The following is a 20,809-nucleotide window of genomic DNA, read 5'->3' on the forward strand; positions in this document are numbered from 1 at the left end:
ATAAATAAAAAAAAATTAAAAAAGCTCATTTTCCAAGGGTACTCTGCTTCTTGCAAGAGGTTCATCGTATCACTCAGAATTCAAGCGCCTTTGGGCAAAGGCTCCACCTCCCTCCCACCTTCACTGAAACGAGTGGCCGGCTTGCTGGGCCGCTTCTCCTCTTGTACAAGGCTGCTGGTCTCAGCCTCCAAAATGAAGCCGTTAAGGTTGAACACATTAAAAGTAAGACAGCATTTGGCTCATGAAGTTTCGTGAGGTAGTTTTTTTAAGAGACTGAAACCAATACAATAACGAATGAAAATTCACTGTCTGTAAATACCGAGCTAAGGGCAGCAAACACAACACGGGTATTTAACAGTGCAAGGCAAGGCGAGGCCACTTCCCCGCTCCCCAGCATCTGAAGAGGAGCAGGCCTGCAAAGCCAGAGGGACGGCGGGGTTTCCACCAGCCTGGGCTGGAGCTGGACTTTCCTCCTATTATACCAAATTCTTCAGATTTTTTTAACCTGCTCCAATTTGCCCTTTGAACCTAGCAGACTGCAGATCTCTGAAAGTACCTGTTGGTGCCTACACACCCGGCCTGCACGCTGCCCTAAACACAGGCCTGGGTGCTGCTCCACCGGGGTTAATCCGTGGGATTAGCCCCTCGTTTAGGAAACTATTTGTCTTGCTTTAGAGCCATTCCACATGGGAACAGCATGTACATCTTGCCCAGCCTCCCAAGGAACCGCAATATCTTGTTCTGTGGATGTTCTGGTGTTTTTCAAGGCTCTATCCCCACTAAGATAATGAATGACACGGTCAGTAGATAAGGTCTTTGTACATGCAGGCTCAAGGTTTTTGGGGAAAGCAAGACCTTTATCTGCTTTTAGCACCAAAGCGTACAGGTCTGTGTTGCCTTCGTGTCATGGAACTGTTTTGTTCTCCTGACAAATTAAAGCACCGACTACTGTTCTCCCTGGAAATTTTAGTCATTGATTGTCCTATAGCAGCAACTGAACAATCACCCTTTTGCTTTTACTTCGGAACAATCTCTATCAATTCGTCCCTTTCCATGTCCTGGCTTTACTCTCAGCTCTTGACCAGCCTCATTATTATTTGAATGGTGGGAATGCTGAGAGACTCAGCTCAGGAAAAGGTCCCTTGGTGGAAGATGGAATATTGTCAGTCTTACTTATCCAGCAAAGGAAGAGAGGAGGAGCAGAAGGGGAACTCTCCCCAGACAGGCGGTAGGGCAGATGCCGACCGGAGAGCACAACCCAGGCGCAGTGGGATGGGGGGAGGCCTTCCAAGTCTGTCACACGCAGCGTGAGACGCCGCAGACCCTCCCCGCACCGGCCGAGAGAATTCCTCTCTGCAGGGGCAGCAGGTGAGAGCTTCGCTTTTTACATTTCCCAAGGGCCTCCTTAGAAGAGTCATTTGTCCTGCGTGAACGTTTCCAGGACTTACTCCCCAGTGCAAGAAACTTAAGAGAGAAATATAAACACCTGAGGCCTTTTATTGGTGCCTAGAAGGCGAGCACAGCCCATGTCAGCAGACAGAGCCTTAGCTTTACATCATCCTGACCTGTCGGCAAAGAAACACAATCACTCCTCTCCCTTCCCCCCTGTCAGTGGAAGACGTGAGAGTTGGGACTGCAGGCACTGAGCTTTTTTTCCCTTTAACCCCCTCTGCTCAGACAAAGACAGACGGAGCAGCCCTGCCTGAGAGCTGGGAAACAAGAGCCCTCCCGCCCACCTCCTGCTAGGGCCAGGGGAGCGGGGAAAGCTGCCTGGAGCCACCCCCTCTCCGGGCAGGGAAAAGCTGGATGCGGGGGAGCAAGCCTGGAACAAACCTCGCTTGCGCTTGTGGGCAGAGCCCCGAGCAGGGAAGGCTGGGAACTGAAAAGAGGCATTTCACGCTCTCGGCTGAGTCACCCAAGTGTATAAAATCAAGGCCGGGCAATCGGAGCCACGCAGAGCGGGGACACGAGGCATCAGGACTTCTGGACAGGTACGTGCCAGCGGATGCGGTTTAGAGGTGGGGAATAAGATTAAATCCAAGATCAGGATCCAACAGTCCAATTCCTCCCACCCTCTCCCTGCCATGTGTGGTGGAGCAGAGAATCCAGCAGCTCCCATGATCAGGAAGCCCTGAAGCTGCTTGGCTCTTGCACAGCTCCAGATGACAAAAAGGACACAGGCAACCAAAATACACTGTTTTGCTGGTCAAATATACTAATTTGCTGGTCCCTACTTCAAACCTGGGATAGCAGCAACAGATGACGGTCTGGGCAAGACCCAGCACTCTTCAGGGAACAGCAAGTAGCTGTTAAGGTTTGGAACAAGTCTGAGGTATTTCATACTACATGGGCCTTCAGTCACCCCCCACCACACTGCAATGTATTTTTGGATGAGGAATGATCATTATATTGGCTGGCAGCACAAAAGACAGCTCAGTAAGAAAAGCACTAGTTTGGGGCTGTGGTTAATTCCCTCCTCTGTCACAGATTACCTGTGCTTCCTTGGACAAGTCATTTAGGACTATTTTTTTTTTTTTTTTTTAAATGACAAAGACAAAGCCGGGGTGGGACAAGGAGGGAGCACAGAGGGAACTGTAACACTGAATAACGTGCTTCTTGGTACCCAGGCCCTCTGGGCCCTGATCCAGGAGCACACTCTCTGTTTCTGACCGCTCTGACCGAAATGTGGTTCAGGAGCTGCATTTTCAGTGCATCCTTTCCCCAGCAGCTGGAGCACGTAGCGTGTCCGTGGCACCCACCGGCAGCAGGACCCCAGCCCTGCCGCTGCCTGGCAGTCAGGGCACTGCCAGCAGGTCAGGAGCAGGGCAGGAGGGCAAGTCTCAAAGTACCTCTGGGGGCCCCACTGTGGCCGTCACAAGCCCTGGACTTTCCCTGTTTCAACTTCTGCTAAGGGAAGGAAAGCCCTTCCTAACATAGAAAAGCACTTTTACCTGCCCACGCCATTGCAGCTCAGCCCAGTTTAGGCTCCTACATCCTTTAATGCTTGACAAGCCTCCCCTGCCTTTGGACACAAACATTTGCTTTGTACAGACAGACTCACAGAAAGAAAAAAAAAAAAAAAAAAAAAAACAAAAAACCAAAACTGTTGCTTGGGTATCATCCCATTAGATAAGTCCTCCCAGCAGGCTGGCCAGACTGGACACTATGCAGCAGGACTGCCCCGTAGAGAGCAATACACCATCAGGTATAAAAATCAAGTCCCCTAACACAGCGATATCCATCTCCTGCAGCTTGTCCAGTACAGTACCAACTGCTATTTTTATACTGGAGTAGCACCAGCACTCCCTGTACTGCAGAGAGGCAGCTGAGCAGAGGTGGGGAGCCCACCTCACCTCCTGCGCTGCTGCTGTTCTGGGCGCCAGGCTGGCACCCAGCGTGCTGGCGTGGGAACCAGACACGCAACACAGCTTGGTTGCTTTCTGCATGAAAACCTGTAGGTACACTCCGGCTAAAATTGCATGATACTTCTGTCCCCAAGGGTTCATGTTTACTTAGGCTTAATTACAGAAGAGGCATTAATTATCGCTTGTCTGGATGCAGTAGGAAAGGACTTGTGAATGTTTCACTTTTAAATAGCTTGTAGCTGCCTGGGGGGATTTAGTTTCGCTCTTAATGGTGATGTTTTGTTTTCCCCTCCCTGAAACAAAACCCAAACAGATCTTGCAAGTTAATTGCAAGCCACTAAGAAGAAGGATGTTTTCACCGTTGCTCATCCTCTCTCTGCTGGTGGGGAACACAGAGTCAGGCCCAGTGAGCAGTGCTGAGCTTCCAGCGTCCAGGGACATCACCACCTATTTCCAGCTAGCTCAGGAAGACCCTTGGGAGAACGTTAATCTCACCGGCAGGTCCTGCGAGGATCAGAAGAACAGGACCTGGATCACCCTGCAGCTGACCAACAGCAGCCTGACAGCTTTCCCCGTCTGCCTCCCAGAGACCCTGCAGACCTTGGATCTCAGCAACAACCTCTTAGAAGAGGTGAATGGCACGGAGATGGCAAACCTCCCACAGCTGCGCGTCCTCTCGCTGAGGCAGAACCATCTCCAGGCAGTTAGGTGGGGAGCTGAAGCCATCAGCAGTCTCCTCTCCCTTGATTTAAGCTTTAATAAGCTGTCGTCTGTGCCATCGTGCCACAGCTCTGCCCTGCCTAACTTGCAGTGGTTGTCCCTGGCTGGAAATCCATTGATCGAAATCCAGCCGCTAGCATTTTCCTGTTACCCTCAGCTACAGTTCCTGAACCTCTCTGCTACGCTGCTCGGGCGGGACGACAGCAGAGGAATTAGGGAGTCTGCTTTTGCCATCAGCACCTCTCCCAGTGAGGCCACAAACAGGCCTGGAAACACCATCAACATGCTTGATCTGAGCGGGACCTTTCTTGAGAAAAGTAAGTTTCTGGATTTCCCACTGCAAACATGGGGCTTGGGCAAGCCGAGGGGAGCAGAAGCCTTGCTGGGGCGATGGCTCCCACCCTGGCCGAGCTCGGGGTGGCAGGGGAGCACCCCACACTGAACGCTGCAAACAGCTTGTCCAAGCATGCAAGGTGCTCTCCAGCTGTCGTGCAACTGCTGGGGGGGAAACCCTCACAGAGGCCAACCTCCTGGGGAGAACGGGCACCACCAAGCGGGACTGCTTGTCCCACTGTAGTCACCCACTTCTACCCAGATTCCGCTGTCAGCCCTGACGTTAGCTTTGGGACACGCAGGAGGAAAGTAGTTTCCCCTTCCAGACACACTGCTGAAATCTTTGTCTATCGCCACAGTTACGCTCTGCTTTATACCACTGTGCTGAAGTAGCATCGAGAGAGGCTTTTTGTGTCAACCGCAACCAGCCAAATACTTCCCCACAGGGAGACAATCCCTGCCCTGAGCAATTTACAGCATGATTTTTTTCTTTTGTCTCCCTCCCCTGCCAGCCTCAGTTGATAACTGAGGTGCTGAGGCTGGACAGACCTTGGATGCCTTACCCAGCTGTGCTCAGCCTGGGGCAGAGCCAGGACCTTAGGGACTCTCAAGCTAGAGGTTTCACCTCAACTCACATTTAACAAATACAGCACCAAATTTCCTCCATGAATCTGCCTAATCCCTCTTGTGGTAGTGAGTTACACAATTCAGTTGTGAAATGGAAATGGACTTTTGTATAAGACCTATTTTTTCTGTTTCATGCCTCTTGTCAATTCTTCCTGTGCCAGGAGAAATAAGAAGTTATTTGCCTTTCTCACAGCGGTCAGGATTTCAAAGACATCTCTAATCTCCCCCCACAGACACCACTTCTCTGAGCAAAGAAATCCTCGTTCGTTTAATCTCACCTAATAGGAATGTTACTGCATATCTCTTATCAGCTTTATTGCCCTTTTATCTTCCCTTCTTTTCCTCTGCCCTACGACAGCGTGACCTGCAGGTGATATTACAAAAATGTGATTGCATGGGTGTTGACACACAGATGTATTGATTTTTGTTCTATCCCTTTCCCAAAGAGAATAGATGCAGATATTTTATATCTCTGTGAATTCAATACTTCTTTCTAGGCAGAAATCCACATGAATGCTCTATTTAGGCAACAGGCATAAACCTTTTTTCTGCTTCAGTTCAACCAGAGTGGACCAGAGACTTGCCCAACCTCAGATCACTTCACCTGACAAAGATGTCACGATTAAGAAGCCTCGATACTGACTTCTTCAAATCCATGCCTGATCTCCGAGAGCTGAACTGCCAAGACTCCCACTCACTGGGTTTCGTGAGGACAGAGATGTTTGACAGTGCTCCTCATCTGACCCATCTCTCGTTTGAGAAGTGAGTTGTTTTCTTTTTTGTTCCTCCTCACATAACGTTGCCTTTGCCTCACAGCACCGCGGTGCCTGGGAGCTCACTTTTATGCAGGGTTTGCTTGTTATCAAATATTTAGGAAGAAGGTATGGGCTTGCGTGCCATGGAGAAACATGCTGTCTTATCCTCAGATATACCACATAAAGCCTGTGATGTAGAGCTGATACAGCCCAAGGGGGCAGGTTGGGACTCAAAATGCAGTTACTAGCTGCTTGGGATGGCATCCATTGTGTGCCTTATCTCCCAGGGGAATGGATGAATTCATTAACTCTGTTAAAGTTAGTGTAGATCCACTTAGGATACAGACCATGCTTCCGACATCTACAGTGGCAATGTCTCACCAGAGAAGCGGGTCACTGAGGATTCCCTGCTCTACAAAGGATGAATGCTGACAGTTTCCTAAAATCTGCACCTTGGAAGCAGTCAAAAATCCTTTCCGTCCCACTTTTAGTATGAGAGATTAATATAGTTCCTTGTTCAGCATTAGTAAAAGCAATGGTTTAGCCCTTATTCTAGAGGTAACACCTCAGTGTGACTTGGTGTGTCACAAACCCTGTTGAAATACCAAGGGAAACAAAAGTCTGAGAGTGATTTAACAAAAAAAGAGTAGGGATACTGCACGCAGAATAGTCAGCATAAAGGAAAAGATTTGGAGAGCACCTTAAAAGCTTTCTATAATATACGCCCAGATTATAAGCATATCAGAAAACAAACACTAGAGCTAGAGCACTGGCTGTGCTCTAGGAACCAGTTTCAGGAAAATAAACACATTTAAGCAAAACCAGACTGCATCCCCCACTAGATTGCCACCCTGAATTTACACAGCACTTTACAATACCTGCAGGAATACCAGTGCAAAGTGCTAAAATCATGACCCAAACTTAAAAACCAAAGGAGTCGCAGTTAAAGTCACAGACAGAAGAGAACATCTGAGCACTCCGACCGCAGGGAGGTCACATTATCACACTTTCTGCATCTAGGACAGCTTAGGTAAAGGCAAGCAAGGTCTTCCTGTATTGGACATTTGACTTTAGTAGGTGAGAGTCTAGATTGCCAGAGGCAATTAACATGAAAAGGTTGATTTTCATAGAGAAAGTCAAGCCATTACAAGCACACGGAGAAAGAAGCTAGAGAAACGGTACAGTATAAAAGAAAAGTGAACTGACTGCATAATGGCAGAGAGGAGATCACCTTTCACAGAAGACCCTTGACACGTGCTAAGTCCTTTCCCTTCCAGTTGCCATCTCTAAAGGTGTTATCCCCTCACGATTGATTGTTATGCTTTAACACACAGCAGCTACACTGGGGAAATTAGAGAGATGGGCAGGTATTAACCTGGACTTTAAAGTGCGGAACAGCGGTGTTGGTGACTGGCAACCTCCAAGGGAACTGGGAATATTGCTTCATGTCTTACACACACTGGGATACTAAGAACATTCCAGTCCTTGGAAGGTGGCTCAGCGTTTGCTAATTATGGTATTTGTCATCTTCTAGCTGTAACCTGAGTTCCTTTAATCCTTGGAACACCAATTCATCGGATAGCATCACCATCAACTTGTATGGAAATCCTCTGTTATGTGACTGCCAGCTCTCCTGGCTGCTCTCCGAGCCCAAGAAAGTTGTGCTGCAAAAGTAAGTGAGTTCAAGGAGGTAAAGTGTTGCTTTTCAGACTTAAAGGTGTAAGTTATTTGGGGACCAAACATTCACCACCGTCTAAATTACTCGAATTCTGGTGTGTTCTTCCCTTCCATAAGAGGACAAAATGCAAAATGAAGTCCCTTTCAGCGACAAAGCATGGCTGAATTACACATGAATGTAGGCAAATGCGATGAGCATATGTAGAACAATCTAACGTGTTATTAGCTGGGGATTCTACTTTAAGGTGAGAATAGCCTATTTTCTATTTCAGTTCATATTTCTCTATTAGCTGGAGGTAAAAATTGAGCTGGCTTGGTGGCTTTGATGGACCAGCACTGGGAGCAGGAACTGGAAGACTTTGAAAGAACTGTAGCAAATGATTTCCTCCTTGCCCTTGCATTCCCAAAGCCTACATCAGCACCGGCAGTCAACAAAACCCCTTGCAAATAGCATCATTTGTCACCTATTGTCTTCATGCTCTCCCACAGTTTTACAGACTAATTACAGTAAGCTGTAGTTGAAAGAAGTACTTTGCATGTGTATCATCTCTCTTCCTTTTGAAAGGCCACCAAGAAGATTTGTCATCTGTTGCAGAGAGAGCAGGGAAGTAGACTGTTAAAATTAGATTGTTTCTCATCAGGATGGGTTTAACAGTTGCATTCTTTACAAAAACATGCCATGTCTGAATAAAGCTTAGTCATTTAAAAGCACACCCCGTGTCAGCACAGCTCCAGCTGCCTAAACCAGATGGCTTAAGGATCTTGGGAACTCTGTTATATGTCTCTGCACTAGTTCCCCTCGTAGTGTGGCATTAAATTCTGACCCTTTACGACAAGTTGCCCTGAACCCCAACACTCTTGTTAAGGTTCACAGTCCTTGTACCAAAGGCAGCTTCCTTCAGGCAAAAGATATTCCTGCATCTTACGAAAACAAAAATCCAGTGTTCCCAATGCTGTGGAAAGCCATCTGGCAAGCACAGGAGTACTGTTAAGACAACCTAGCTTTTGTCTAGGTCTCATGTCTCCTTTAATATAAAGACTGGATTTGGACAGCCAGTTGCCAATTCCAATCCAAGCAGCCTTACAGGAGCCTGTAATGTTCCGGTGGATCTTGTCTATTCTAACTTGTTCCCTCTGCAGGGCTTGGGAGACTTTTTGCAACACATCCCAGGACGATTGGGGCAGACCATCATTTTCACTGCTAGAGCTTTACGATAAATGCCAGTCTGAGAGAAACGTTACGCCGCCCGATTCAAGCACACCCTCTCCCAAACACGATGCTTTCAGCCTTAGCAGTAATGATGCTGCTACTGCAGTAACAAGTGACTCTGCTCCACTAACCGAAGACACTTATACCAGCTCCCTAATTCAGAGGAATGTAATGAGCACGACGACGGCAGCTAACCCGACTGAGTCGATGCTGCCGAAGGCCAACAGTTCCTCCCACCAGGAAGCGGCAGTTTCCGAATCCACGAGCAATCCCCCTTCCTTCACGTCCATAACCACCTCCCTAAGTTTTCTCAAAGAGCTCTATGGTCAGTCCTCAGGTTACACCTCCACGAGTCCAACTGAAGCAGATCATTTAAAGAGAGAGCTCAGAACAACCAAGGCGACATTTCCCCAGAAAGGCACATTCAACCAGCCCACTAGTGATTATTCTACTAGAGCAACGGGAAACCCCGGTGCCACTGACCATTCCATTCACTCCTTTGCCACTCAAGCTGGGGAAGGTACACCACAAATGAGCCTTCCACAGCTGAACTCCACGAGGGCTGGTGCTCGGTCGGAGCCTCCATCCACCAGGTCACTGATACACTACGTAGACGACTACGATTACAATGAACAGACGATGGAAACTCCAGTGCAAGTGGCATACACCTCCTGCGACTACAACCCTTGCAGGCACCTTCAGAAGCCGTGCAGTGAACTTCAGAAGGCATCCCAATGTTTATGTCCTGGCGTGTCGAGGGAAGACGAGATCCCAGATCCACCGAGGCTCAGAGAGGTGTCTGAAGTTACAGACAGCTCTGCACAGATACGCTGGTGCGCCCCGTATTCGGTTGTTCACACCTATGAGCTGATGCTTCATGCCGAAGGCAGTGAGGACAGACAGTTTGTCCTGGACAATATTTATTCCACGGCAAGGCAGTACACTCTGTATAATCTATTACCATACACCACTTACCACATTTGTATGACTGCTTCGAACAAAGCAGGGTCAAGTCAGACAGTAAGTCAGGGAATTCCAGGTAATTCATGCACCAGATTTAAAACAAAACCCAGCTACAAGTCTGTCTTTGCTGCTCTGTCTGCAGCAAGCGGACTCTTTCTCATTTCCACAATTATTTTGTCTGTGTGTCTGTGTAAGGCATGTAAAAAGCCTCAGAGTGAGCAATATGGTACACACTTAGTCTCTTATAAGAACCCAGCATTTGATTATCCATTGAAACTACAAACCACTAATTAGCTCTAGGTGATTGTTCTACACATTCAAAGCCCACTGTCTCTATCACCTTGGTATGTTTTTGTGAGACTCTCAAAATGTCCTACAACAAAACTGTGAAACATCAGACTTCATGGCCCTTACGTTTCCGAGCGAGAGAAAAACACCAGAAGAAGAAAAACTAATAATGAAGGTGGTCAAGCAGCAGCAAACCTGGACACTAACCTTGAAAAGTTGTTTTTATTATCACTTACATAGAAGCATACATTTCACACAGTGAGAGGCTGCCTTGCCAGCTGTCTGCCTCCAGTATCTCTCATGGATACAGTTGGCTGAGAACCGTGATCCAACATGCACCTAGCTAAGCAAGATAGCCTCTGCTTTTATTCATGTAAGTGAAGCTGGGTTTTCAATTTCTTCTAATGTCCATATAAAGGTATTATCCCAAAAGAGAGTATTACTGGAAGGAGTGAGAGAAAGGTCTCCCTGGGCTCAGTGGCAAGGTGCAGTGCAGATCTAACTCCATTAAATAACTCTGGTGACTGCAACTGCTCAGCCAACTTCAGTTCAGGAAAAAGAAAGATGAATTGTAGAAAAGGACAGTGCAGGATCCTTAAGGCAGGGATAATTGTTTTGTTCCAATTTTGGTTGATGTTTTCCACAACTGGGGCTCCCGAGTGCTACCACAATACCAATTTACAAGCAGTGAGGAGTTTGCAGTACAGCAGTAACCCACAGAAGTGGGGAGCACATTAGCATTTGCTTCACAATCAATTTTAAGCAGAGAGGATTGCTCAGTCCCATCTACAGCTTTAACAGGCTGATGATTTACCTCATACGGAGGCAAAGGGCCAAGCAACAAAACAATTGAATGGGTATGTTGCTGAGACTTGAAAAACTGAAATCCCATCCACTAGCAGCAGACAGCTATGCAGACATTTTTCAAATGTACTTTTGAGTGCTAATTTCTGCTACAAAAATAATAAGAGATGCTGAGTATCTCAGTTCTTCAGCAGCCTTTAACTTGCCATTAAAATTCAAAGATATGTTTGTGTAAGGGGAGGCATCTGTCCTGATCAAGTCCTTCCTGTTCAGAGACCCGTATGTTTATGTTCCAGTAGCTGCATGTTTCTGCTGCTGTATACTGCTGTACAGATACAATATGCAAAATCCCCCCAGATCTCAGAGTGAAAGGTGCTATACAGTGTAAAAGAGTCTCTGTTCTGTGCATTTTATATATATATATATATATTTTTTTTTTTTTTTAATGCTTCCAGTATTAATGGAAATAAAAGTTACAGAGTCGAGTTCTGGTTCTTTGTTAAAGACCTAGATCTTCGTGTTGTCTTTTCCATCAACAACGTTTAGCCTGAGAAACTAAGTCAAACATGTTGTTGTTTTGGAACAAACTTTCAGCATATAGTAACTTTTTTATTATGGTAAATTTGCGTCCTCTGATCATAAGATCTTTCATTTTGTATGTGCATAATGTGGCCTGTGCTGTCCTCACCACTACGGGCTTGCAGACCTCTCCTGCAAGTTCATCCTTTCTCCTACCCCAGTGCTGGGAACGACACCGCCACTGGGCAGATGCTCAGTGCAAATTCCTGCTGTGCCTGTCCTGAGCTTGGCTGAGCCCCATGACTCAAAACTCACACTAGAGGCAAACTGCAAATGGAAAAGCTGGGAGGGATGGCATCACCTTTCACTTTGAAAATGTCTTTATTTTCACATTCTGGTAGTTCAGGCATTTCTTTGTTTGGATCTCATTTTTCATATTTACTTCCAGCCCATTTTTTTCCTGTGTTTTCTGGAAGGTCTAGTGAACAGGAACAGATTTGAAGTGAGCAGGAACCTTCAGTCTTTGAGTCATTATTCCAAACTGGGGCAGAGATCATACACTCCCTTGCGTTTGTACAACATAGCTCTAAGAGACCTTGACTGGGATCTTCGGTATTACCAGAAACAAAGTGGAGCAAAATAAGAGATTTGTGAATAGCGACGTATCTAGTCTTGAAGATTAGCTCGAGAGGAGGACAAAAAAGATACTGCAGCTGAAAATAAAGACTGTTCCAGCTTAACTATGATTTAGTCCAAAGCAACAGGACACCATTTAAAATGAGATTTTGAGAGGATACGTCTAACCACCCTTTATAACATTGCAACTCATAATCACTGCAACACCTAACTAGAAAGCCACAAAGCTCGGGAGATCTGCCAGGAACAGGATTTGACTTCCCTGGGGGTCAGTGACCAGGGGACGCTCCAACCTGACACTGTCTGGAAGCACAACCTCATACCAACCTCAGTTTCTTGGCCCTTTCCCCACTGTGAGATGCAGGTGTATCACGCTGATTTCTCCTACCAACTCTCACTCCAGCCTCTCCTGACTTTTCACAGGCCTTCACAGCCTTCAAGCCAAGGCAACAGTCAGAGCCTCCCATTCTTTAAAAGTGCCCTTCCTGGGAGCCAAACAAATAAAGAAGTCCCACTCCCACACCCCCACTTGCTCCAATTTAAAGTAACCCTCAACAGCTCGGTTTCATCTGGGCTGATGAACTGTCCTGAAGCACAAAGCCCCCAGCCAGGGGTTGTGCCTCTCTCTTGCTGGATCACACTCTACCCTTTCACAAGTGGGATGCAAGAGATTTAGCAGCAGGATTCAAAATATGGGATTTCCCCACCACCACCACCACTTTATAGTTTCACCAGAGTTTATTTTAGCAATGACCAACTTCACTTTGTTGTCTTTTTTCTGTATTTGAATCACTGCTTCTCTTACTTTGCTTTTTCCTGATATTTGTGCTAAGCTACAAACACACTTCCTTGGATATATTATATATATACACTCTCTGAAATAATTTTCAAGTGAAGAAAGCTAATGGCTTTATTCTGCCATACTTCAAAAATTCCAGCTTGGATAAAAAAGTCTTCCCCTCTATTCCCACCCAGAACCTGTGTGTCTTTTACATAAGCTGTGGCAGCCCAAGAACAGGTAAAATGACAATTATTCAAAAGTGCAACTTTCATTTGAGTAAGTCACAATATTTTCAAAGTATTCAGGTATAAAACTTTTATTTGAAAGCACTGCCTATTGCTAGTTCTTAAAACCATTACATATTTCTAGAAAAATTGAATCTCCACATTACCTATTGCAGATTTTTTACTGTTGCTGCACCTACCAATTTTGAAAGTAAGCCCTAAAAAGCAAGCAGTATTTCAATCAATAGGGTAAAGTTATCTTGAAGCCCATTTTCTGGCTTAGATGTAACCGCACTATAACTGCAGGAAAAAAAAAAATAATAAAAAAAAATTAATGCCATCCCTATGCCCCAGCCTCAAAATCCAGAGCTCTCATTCTTGTAAACACAAGTAATAACCAGTCTGGACGTTTCCTGTATTTTCGTTACTGCAGATCGACACAAGCAGCAGAGCCAGCTATCACAGTGCTGCTGGGGACTGGGGCAGTGAGGGGAGCAACCAGGGAGCTGAATGGAAACTTTCCCACCCACGCCTGAAGCCATGTTAAACCCAGCTCTGCTCCACCCTTCTGTTCCTCCCTCTCTTCCTGTGTGCACCCAACGGCAAATCTTGTTTATACCTCCATCTCCAAAGACGTAAACCTTTGGCAGCGTGACTGGGACAGGCAAACTTCTCTGAAACAATTTTAAAAGCTAACAAAAGCCAATCCCTTAAAAACAAAACAAAACAAACCAACACAAAACAAAACAACAAAACTCCACAAAAAAAATAATAACCCATTTACTGTTCACAGTTCAACTTGTCCTGTTTCTCTGTGAGAGGAAGATCACTTGGGGGAAGCACAGAGAGCATTTAAATATGTTTTTTAAAGAGCTTGTGTAATTTTTTTCTGGCTTTTCTTCCCGAGATGAAACTGTTATCTGCGTTCCTAAGAAAACTTCTCCATTAACTTGTCCATGTTTTTCTTCTTTCTACTGAACCAAGTTCAAGCAAAGGAAGTCCAAAATAGCCAACGGTGTATGTGGGTGCATCCCCCGGGGGTCATGGCAGGAGCACATGCTGCTCCGTCTCTAACTCAGCAGTTGAGAATCAGTCACTGAGTCTCATGGAGACTCCCAGCAGAAACACCCTGGGAAAAGGAGCCGATCCCCGAAAATGCCTCCGTACGGAGAAGAAAAGCAGCTCTCCAAGGGCCAGAACCCACGCAGGCAAAGGCCTTGCTGGCTGTGAGGGAACAGAGAGGGACCACCTTGTCTTCGGTGCAACGGCTGCCACCTAGAGAAGCGGCCACCGAGAGCCCTGTCCTGGGCGGCAGAAGCTGCTGGGTGGGAAAGCCCAGAGCAGCAGGACGAGGCGCTTCGGCCTGACCCGCCTGGGCGACAGAAGGGAGCCTGCTTTTGAGAGCTGTCCCTGCCCAGGGGCCTGAGAGGCATCTGACAGGCGGGCTGGGAGACAGTGCAGCACGAGGCAGGGAGCTCACCTCTCACCGCTGGCTTTAGCAGCTTCTCCGTGGAAGGATGCGAAAAACAAACCACCACGCTCGCTCGGCAAGCGCTGCGCGGGCACAGACGTACTCCTCCGCAGCGATCTCCAGAAAAATGCATTCATGTGGTGTTAGAAACAAGGGTGCCTCCGAGGGTTCAGGATCTTGCTTGTCAAGAAGCGTCTGAATCGCACTTTGCCTGTGAAATACAGAGATATTTATCACAGGTGCGAACATGTTTCGTGTTTGCGGAAACAGATATTCATAAAAGAACATGCTTGAATTCCTGCTGCTTTTTCTTTTTATCAGCTGTCCAAAGCATGCCGAGTTTGTTCTGAAGCAGGGCAATATATTACAACAGTAATTCCAACCTCTTTTAAAAAGTAATCAAGCAGGAGAACAAACAACAATGTTCTTTTGAAATACATTCAGAAAACAATCCCTTACAGCCAGGCTGGTGTTCTGCTGTCATCTAGAGGGAGAGGGTGGAAGCTTCTCCCCAGGTACTCTCCCACATGGAAATACTCATTTTTTTCACCAGAGTACTGCAGCCTGCACCCCACAGACCAAGGCTTGCTAACCTACACTACCCATGTGCTCGCCTGGGTGTGTCTGTGTATCCTTACCTATCAACATTTGAAGGGGAAGAAAGCAGGAGTGCTAAGACTTAACAGTAGCAGCAGTCCCTGTCCCATAGACTGTTACTCAGCAGCTTCTCTGTCCCTGTCTCTAATTCTCTTTGTAGCCTTATGACCAGGAATTGCTCTGCCAACTTGACACTGATAAGGAAAAATGTGAAGTTTTTCTTAAGAGTAAGGAGGGGTTTACTGTCTGGGAAAACCAAAACTGGTAAATCAGTCTACAAGTGCAATAAGATTTTTAAAAATATTGTAGATTTTTGAAACAGAGATAAGATCACAGCGTTGCACTTACAGAAAACAAAAGAAAAACAAAACAAACCCAACAAAACAACAACAAAAAACCCCCAAATAAAACAACCAAGAATTGGTTGGTTTTTTGATTCATCACAGATAAATCTCAGTAACAGTTAAGTATGCTTATGTTATCTGGTATCTTGAATTTCATTTTGCGTATAATATTACTGTGGAGTATTACAATAATTGGATGGGGACCTTCTAAGCAACTCTTTATCTGCTTCAAAAGCCACCGATGATTCAACTGGTGCTGATGGATTTTTCAGATCCAGGGCACAGCAGCAACTTATGTAGCCCTGGGCAGACAAACGGACCATGGATGGGGAGCCACTCCTCAGGACCTACACAGCACGTCCAGCCCGACACAGCTTCTGTGCCATCTGGTTACTCAGTACACAAGCAGATCAGTGCCCTGAGCCCACCGATACATGTAATTGATTTGTCTGTATGCAAAACATAAGTTTTTGCATGCCCCAGCTATAACACCTCTGAAGAGTCAGGAGCTGCCAAGAAAGCATGAAATAAATCACCTCCATTTTCACTGCTAGAGTTGACCAACCCATAACTTCAAGCTGACATCTCCCATGCCACAACACATTTTTAACAGTACTCTGACGTAGCTACCTTTAAAGTACAGTCTCCAAAATAAAAAGGTCTGAATCCATAAGAATCCCTTATAGCAAACTCTTCACAGGATTCACTGTTTACCCCAGTGTCTTAGCAGAACAAAATCACTGAAAATAGAGTATTTTTCTTCTCTTCCAAACCACAGTGCAGCATGGTATTTTGTGCTGCTACTTAGTCCTCACACTTCAGTGCTGGATGACATTACCTACAAGTACATGTAGGAATACTTGTACGGCACTTTGTGTATTTCCTGACATACTACCACAGCATATGTCCTCATTTTTGCTAGATCCTTTGCTGAAAAGGCTGGGTGAGCAGCCTTTTCAACTATTTACCATAGCTTCCAGATTTTTTAATAAAAAAAACCTCAGAAAAGACTAGCAAGAAACAGAAGGGAGTATGAGAAAAGGAAGAAAAAGTCTTCACAATACATAGTCCATTGGATACACCCAGAGCAGGAGAGAACCCGAGAAAATCAAAAGAAATCAAATAAAAGAATCCCAGGAAAAATCCATAAACCCCCCGGATCCTCGTTCCCTGTCTCCTCCGGACGGCGGGAGCGGGGACGCAGCGATCGCTGCCACGCAGGTGGACACGGGGCCGGCAGCTCCTGCAGGGCTCCAGCCAGGGCACCGCGCTCAGACGCCGAGAGCCAGAACCCCGAGGATGAGACTCCAGGGAGAGGAGAAAACAATCACGCACTCGGCATTAGGTAGAGACTTTCTTCTTCTTTGAAAAATGAAAATCTACTTGCTGCGCAAAGTATTCTGAGCCGCAAAGGCACTGTGCTGCGAACGTTTATTAAATGTTTAAAGCTACTCACTCTTAGCAGAGCATGATTAAGGAAGCTACTCACTCATAGCAGAGCATGATTAAGGAATGGCACTTTATAACTTATCTAAGGCCGTTAGGTTAAATGATGTCACCCTCCATTTGGCAACCATTTTTTTTTTGTTGTCATCACTACTGCCTTGAGAATACTTGGCAAGTTATCTCCATCAAAAAAGAAAAAAAGACCCTACATGAGACTACTGTTCATATCTAGCCTGACACAAGTGCAGTAAGGAGTAAAGACACCCACCCCAGGCATTTTTCCCCTTGTAAAAAGGACAGAGATGCAAATATTCCCAGAAGCCCCATTTTGTCCTAACCACATGATCAGGTGTCCACTGATGATATTTATGCTCTAAGGGTTGTTCATGTTGTTCATCTTGCAGCAGAACTAGCAAGGTCCACCCAACAGTAGGACTCCATTTGACAAGATGCTGCTAGTAGAACAGCTAGTAAAAAAATCACCCAACTGCACCAGACTAGAAATCGTTGGGGAAGAAAAATCGAGAGACGGAGAGGTGGTATGATCTGCCCAGAAATCATAAGCACCTTGTACAACAGTGACTCTCAAAGAAGTTTCCTGTTGATAGCAGTTCATTGCCTCTGCCCGAGTAAAATAAAACTCTGAAAGCCACAGAAACATTGTGCCACGGTGAACATCCCAGGAGGACAGAGCTCTGTCCTCAGTGTGCCTTTCACCAAAAATCTCCTCTGTGCAGCTGCCTATTTACACAGAGCCAGAAAACGCGGAGTTTCTACCCCATTTAGTCAAATTTGTCTATAAGTTAAAGTCCTATTTGAAGGATAGAGTACTAACCATACAAATCTAATTGTTTGAATAAACTAAGCTAAAAATAACATTACAACCCCAGGATCACATGTGTGGGCGTTTTCTGTATGATTTGTTGTTGTCTCACTGCTCCGTGGAAATGCACGGCCAGAAATGATAACAAGAGGTTAAGCAAAACAATATAATGTGCAGGCAACGCCGAGTCTAAACTCAGCTCTAAAACATGTCTGGAAGGCTTCTGTGAGTGCTGTCTCTAAACGTGACCTAACAACAAATCTGGTCCTTGGGGTCTGCTGTCTGAAACCTCAACCTTCACCCTGACGAGAAGCTGAACATCAGCAGCAAGTCTGATTCATGTTAAGCCATCCCAGATAACTCTCCCGCGAGCAACACCGGATTATGAATACCTAAGAAATGTCTCTCCACAACCCTCTGCCTGGATCAACATTAACAACCGACACGCAGGTGAATGGGACGTTGCAGGAGGAAGCCTAACTGTAAGGCTGCCCCTACAGACGCACTAGTAAAAAGGAAAAAAATAATCTCCATTTCACATAGAATGAAGTAAAAAACTGAGTAGTAGCCGAAGCCCTAAAAACTCAACAGCTTGACAGCCCTACATATCTGCTTATCTAAATTACAGATAGCAGACACAAAACAAGTAATAAATCACAACGCGCGCTCCGGGCCAGTCTCCACCCAGTGACACCTTAAAACCTGCAATGACCCAAGATCAAACCAAACCCTACCCGAGGAGTTTCTGTGGGACACGGAATGAGGAGGCAGTGCCTAACAACCTTTAAATTAGGCAGACAAGTCCTTTTACATGCTGTGCAAACCTGATTGCATAGACTAAAGCTTACAAAACCCTTCATCCTAACTCTGCCGTGAAGCCCAGCTCTAGAGAAGCAACCCTGCCAGACCAACATTATTAGTAAGAAGGTAACCACAGCAGTCCTAAACTTAGCTCAGCAGCTTGTTGCATGCGGACAGTCAAAATCTAGGCTCTCCGCCCAGCAGTGGAACGAACTCCAACCCCAAATGATTTTTAACACTGGAGGAGCTGTTTTTGCCAGACACAGAGCTATGTGTAACAAGGTGGTTGTGACAGCATCAGTTCTAACCATTTCCTTCAAAATCCTGAACAAACCTCACTCCTAATCCTAGTGCACCACTGTGCAGCACGTGCTCACTGATGGTAATAGCATATGATTTGTGTTTTCTTGCCAGAAAACCAGGTCCTTTGTGCCACTGGCATAACCCAAGCCAAAGCCCAGCTCAGCACCAGAGAAGCAACATCTGCCACTGTCCAAATGTACACAGTACCCTTAAATGTAGCTGTACCGCTTACCGTATACATACAGGAGAAACCAGTAACCTCCAGTGATACCACAATAAACTCTAAAGGATCCCTAACCTGAGGTGACAAGGAGGTGGCCTGCTACAACTGCCTAAAAATACCCCAGTAGCTCTTCTAAAAGCCTGGCTCTCTACTGATTCTAGCTTTAATGTTGCTTTGGGGTTAGATGTCCAGGATTTAGTACTGTTGCCATTGCTGCTTGATGTACTTTAAGATCAGGGTCGGAGACTGCAGTGATCTCAGTCATTTAGGATGTGTTTCTGGTGATTTTGAAGGTGATATAAATCCCGGTCAAGACTCTTACTAGTAGACCTTTCCCCTGTCTATGACCTGGATGTATCTCTACCTTTATACTTAAAACTGTTTTTTACTCTGCCTGGTAAAAAATTGAATACAAAAAAGCAAAGACCATGTACTTCCAAAACCTTCTATCCGTATACAGTCTCCAACAGACAAAGAGCAGTTATCTGTGTTTCAGTGGTTCATAAATCCAGTAAAAAAGACTCAAAAGCAACTGTTAAAAATGTTTGAGAGATGATGCATGGAGTCTTTTCTCCTCTTTTTTTTTTCTAACAATACTGTCCAAACAGTATTTTGTTTGGACAGTATATATTGATTTTTATGTACCACCACACAAAGCTGTTGCTGGCACTGGAGAACTGCTTGCTCGCCATGAGGACATAATTCACTTGCAACGAGCTCTTGATATAGATGAAGATACTTAGAAACAGAGAACAAGCTCAAGAGCTTTGCCTGTTTCTTACAACGTACTGTCTGACATCAGCACTTTACCAGTGCAGGGACACATTTCTTGTGTAACTGCCTCTACAGGGGAGCACTTTACTGGAACTGCCATATTATAAATCCTGACTTTCCACATCCAATCAGAAAGAGATATGCCGCAAAAATTATTTGGTTTAGATATTACTTGGGCATTTTTATTTCAGTCAGAGATGTTTTGAACTGCTGTGCCTTACTTTGCGTCTTTGAACACAAAGTAATTCACTTTGTGTGGATTCAAGTATGTGCTTTGCAGCTAAACCATAATGTTTATATTCTGTTCAACGTGAACAAAATAATTTAAATGGTTATTCAGAAATCCAAAAAAACCGGTATGCATACAGAAGCTTCTTATATCAATACAGGAGCTAAGGCAAGACCATCCTAAGAGATATAACCTATCTTTCAACTCTAACATTATTTTTATTGGTAATAAAGCTTACCATTTTACAACGGTGATACACGCTGAAATAAGAATCCATCAGATACATGGGAAGAGCAGAGCGTTACAAGAAAATACACGTGGTTTCTGTTCTTTTCCAGTAATTCAAGTCTGTCTAATGTTGTCACGTGCAATAAGGTTGCTACTCAAAATCCTTTCTGGCAACAGGTTCTGCCAAATGTAAGGAAACAGCTGCTCAAAGGCTACCTAAGGCAGCTGGGATGGCATTGCAGGCCTTGGGCTTGGCAGGGGAAAAGAACTGCAAGATGGCACACCTGGACAAGTCACGGCCAAGGACCGGGTGGCGTGCACCTGCTTTGTGACAGCCGCCTGTCAGGAAAAAAAAAAAAAAACAAAAAACCAAAAAACACAAAAACAGCAAAACCCCACATTTCTGACGACCGGGTGGTGGTGCCCTTTGCCGTAAGGCGAGGTATGTCGGCCGTTCCTCACAGCCCCCAGGCCCTCGGCAGACGCCTGCCCTCAGCCAGCCCGCCTCGGCGGGGCCCTCCCCGCCGCCGCCCCTCGGCCCCCCCGCGGGGCTGCCACCCACAGCGCGCGGCGCTAAAGGCTCGCCTCCCCCTAGCCGCGCCCCTCCGCCCCCTAGCGGCGGGGCGGGCCCAGCCGCGCCGTCGCGGGGATCCTCCCGAGGCCCCCGG

General features: G+C 46.0%; 1 protein-coding gene across 1 annotated transcript; it reads left to right on the top strand.

The window, feature by feature from the left end:
• Positions 1–1,791: 1,791 nt before the first annotated feature.
• Positions 1,792–11,874, top strand: LRRN4 (leucine rich repeat neuronal 4). The gene is made up of 5 exons (XM_009975112.3): positions 1,792–1,991; positions 3,679–4,402; positions 5,603–5,807; positions 7,335–7,472; positions 8,618–11,874. Exons 2-5 carry the CDS (start codon positions 3,715–3,717, stop codon positions 9,942–9,944), a joined length of 2,358 nt encoding a protein of 785 aa, XP_009973414.3. The 5' UTR covers positions 1,792–1,991; positions 3,679–3,714; the 3' UTR covers positions 9,945–11,874.
• Positions 11,875–20,809: the final 8,935 nt, after the last annotated feature.

The sequence above is a fragment of the Tyto alba genome, unplaced genomic scaffold (genome assembly GCF_018691265.1).
Source record: "Tyto alba isolate M040663 unplaced genomic scaffold, T.alba_DEE_v4.0 Super-Scaffold_16, whole genome shotgun sequence".
Classification (NCBI taxonomy): domain Eukaryota; kingdom Metazoa; phylum Chordata; class Aves; order Strigiformes; family Tytonidae; genus Tyto; species Tyto alba.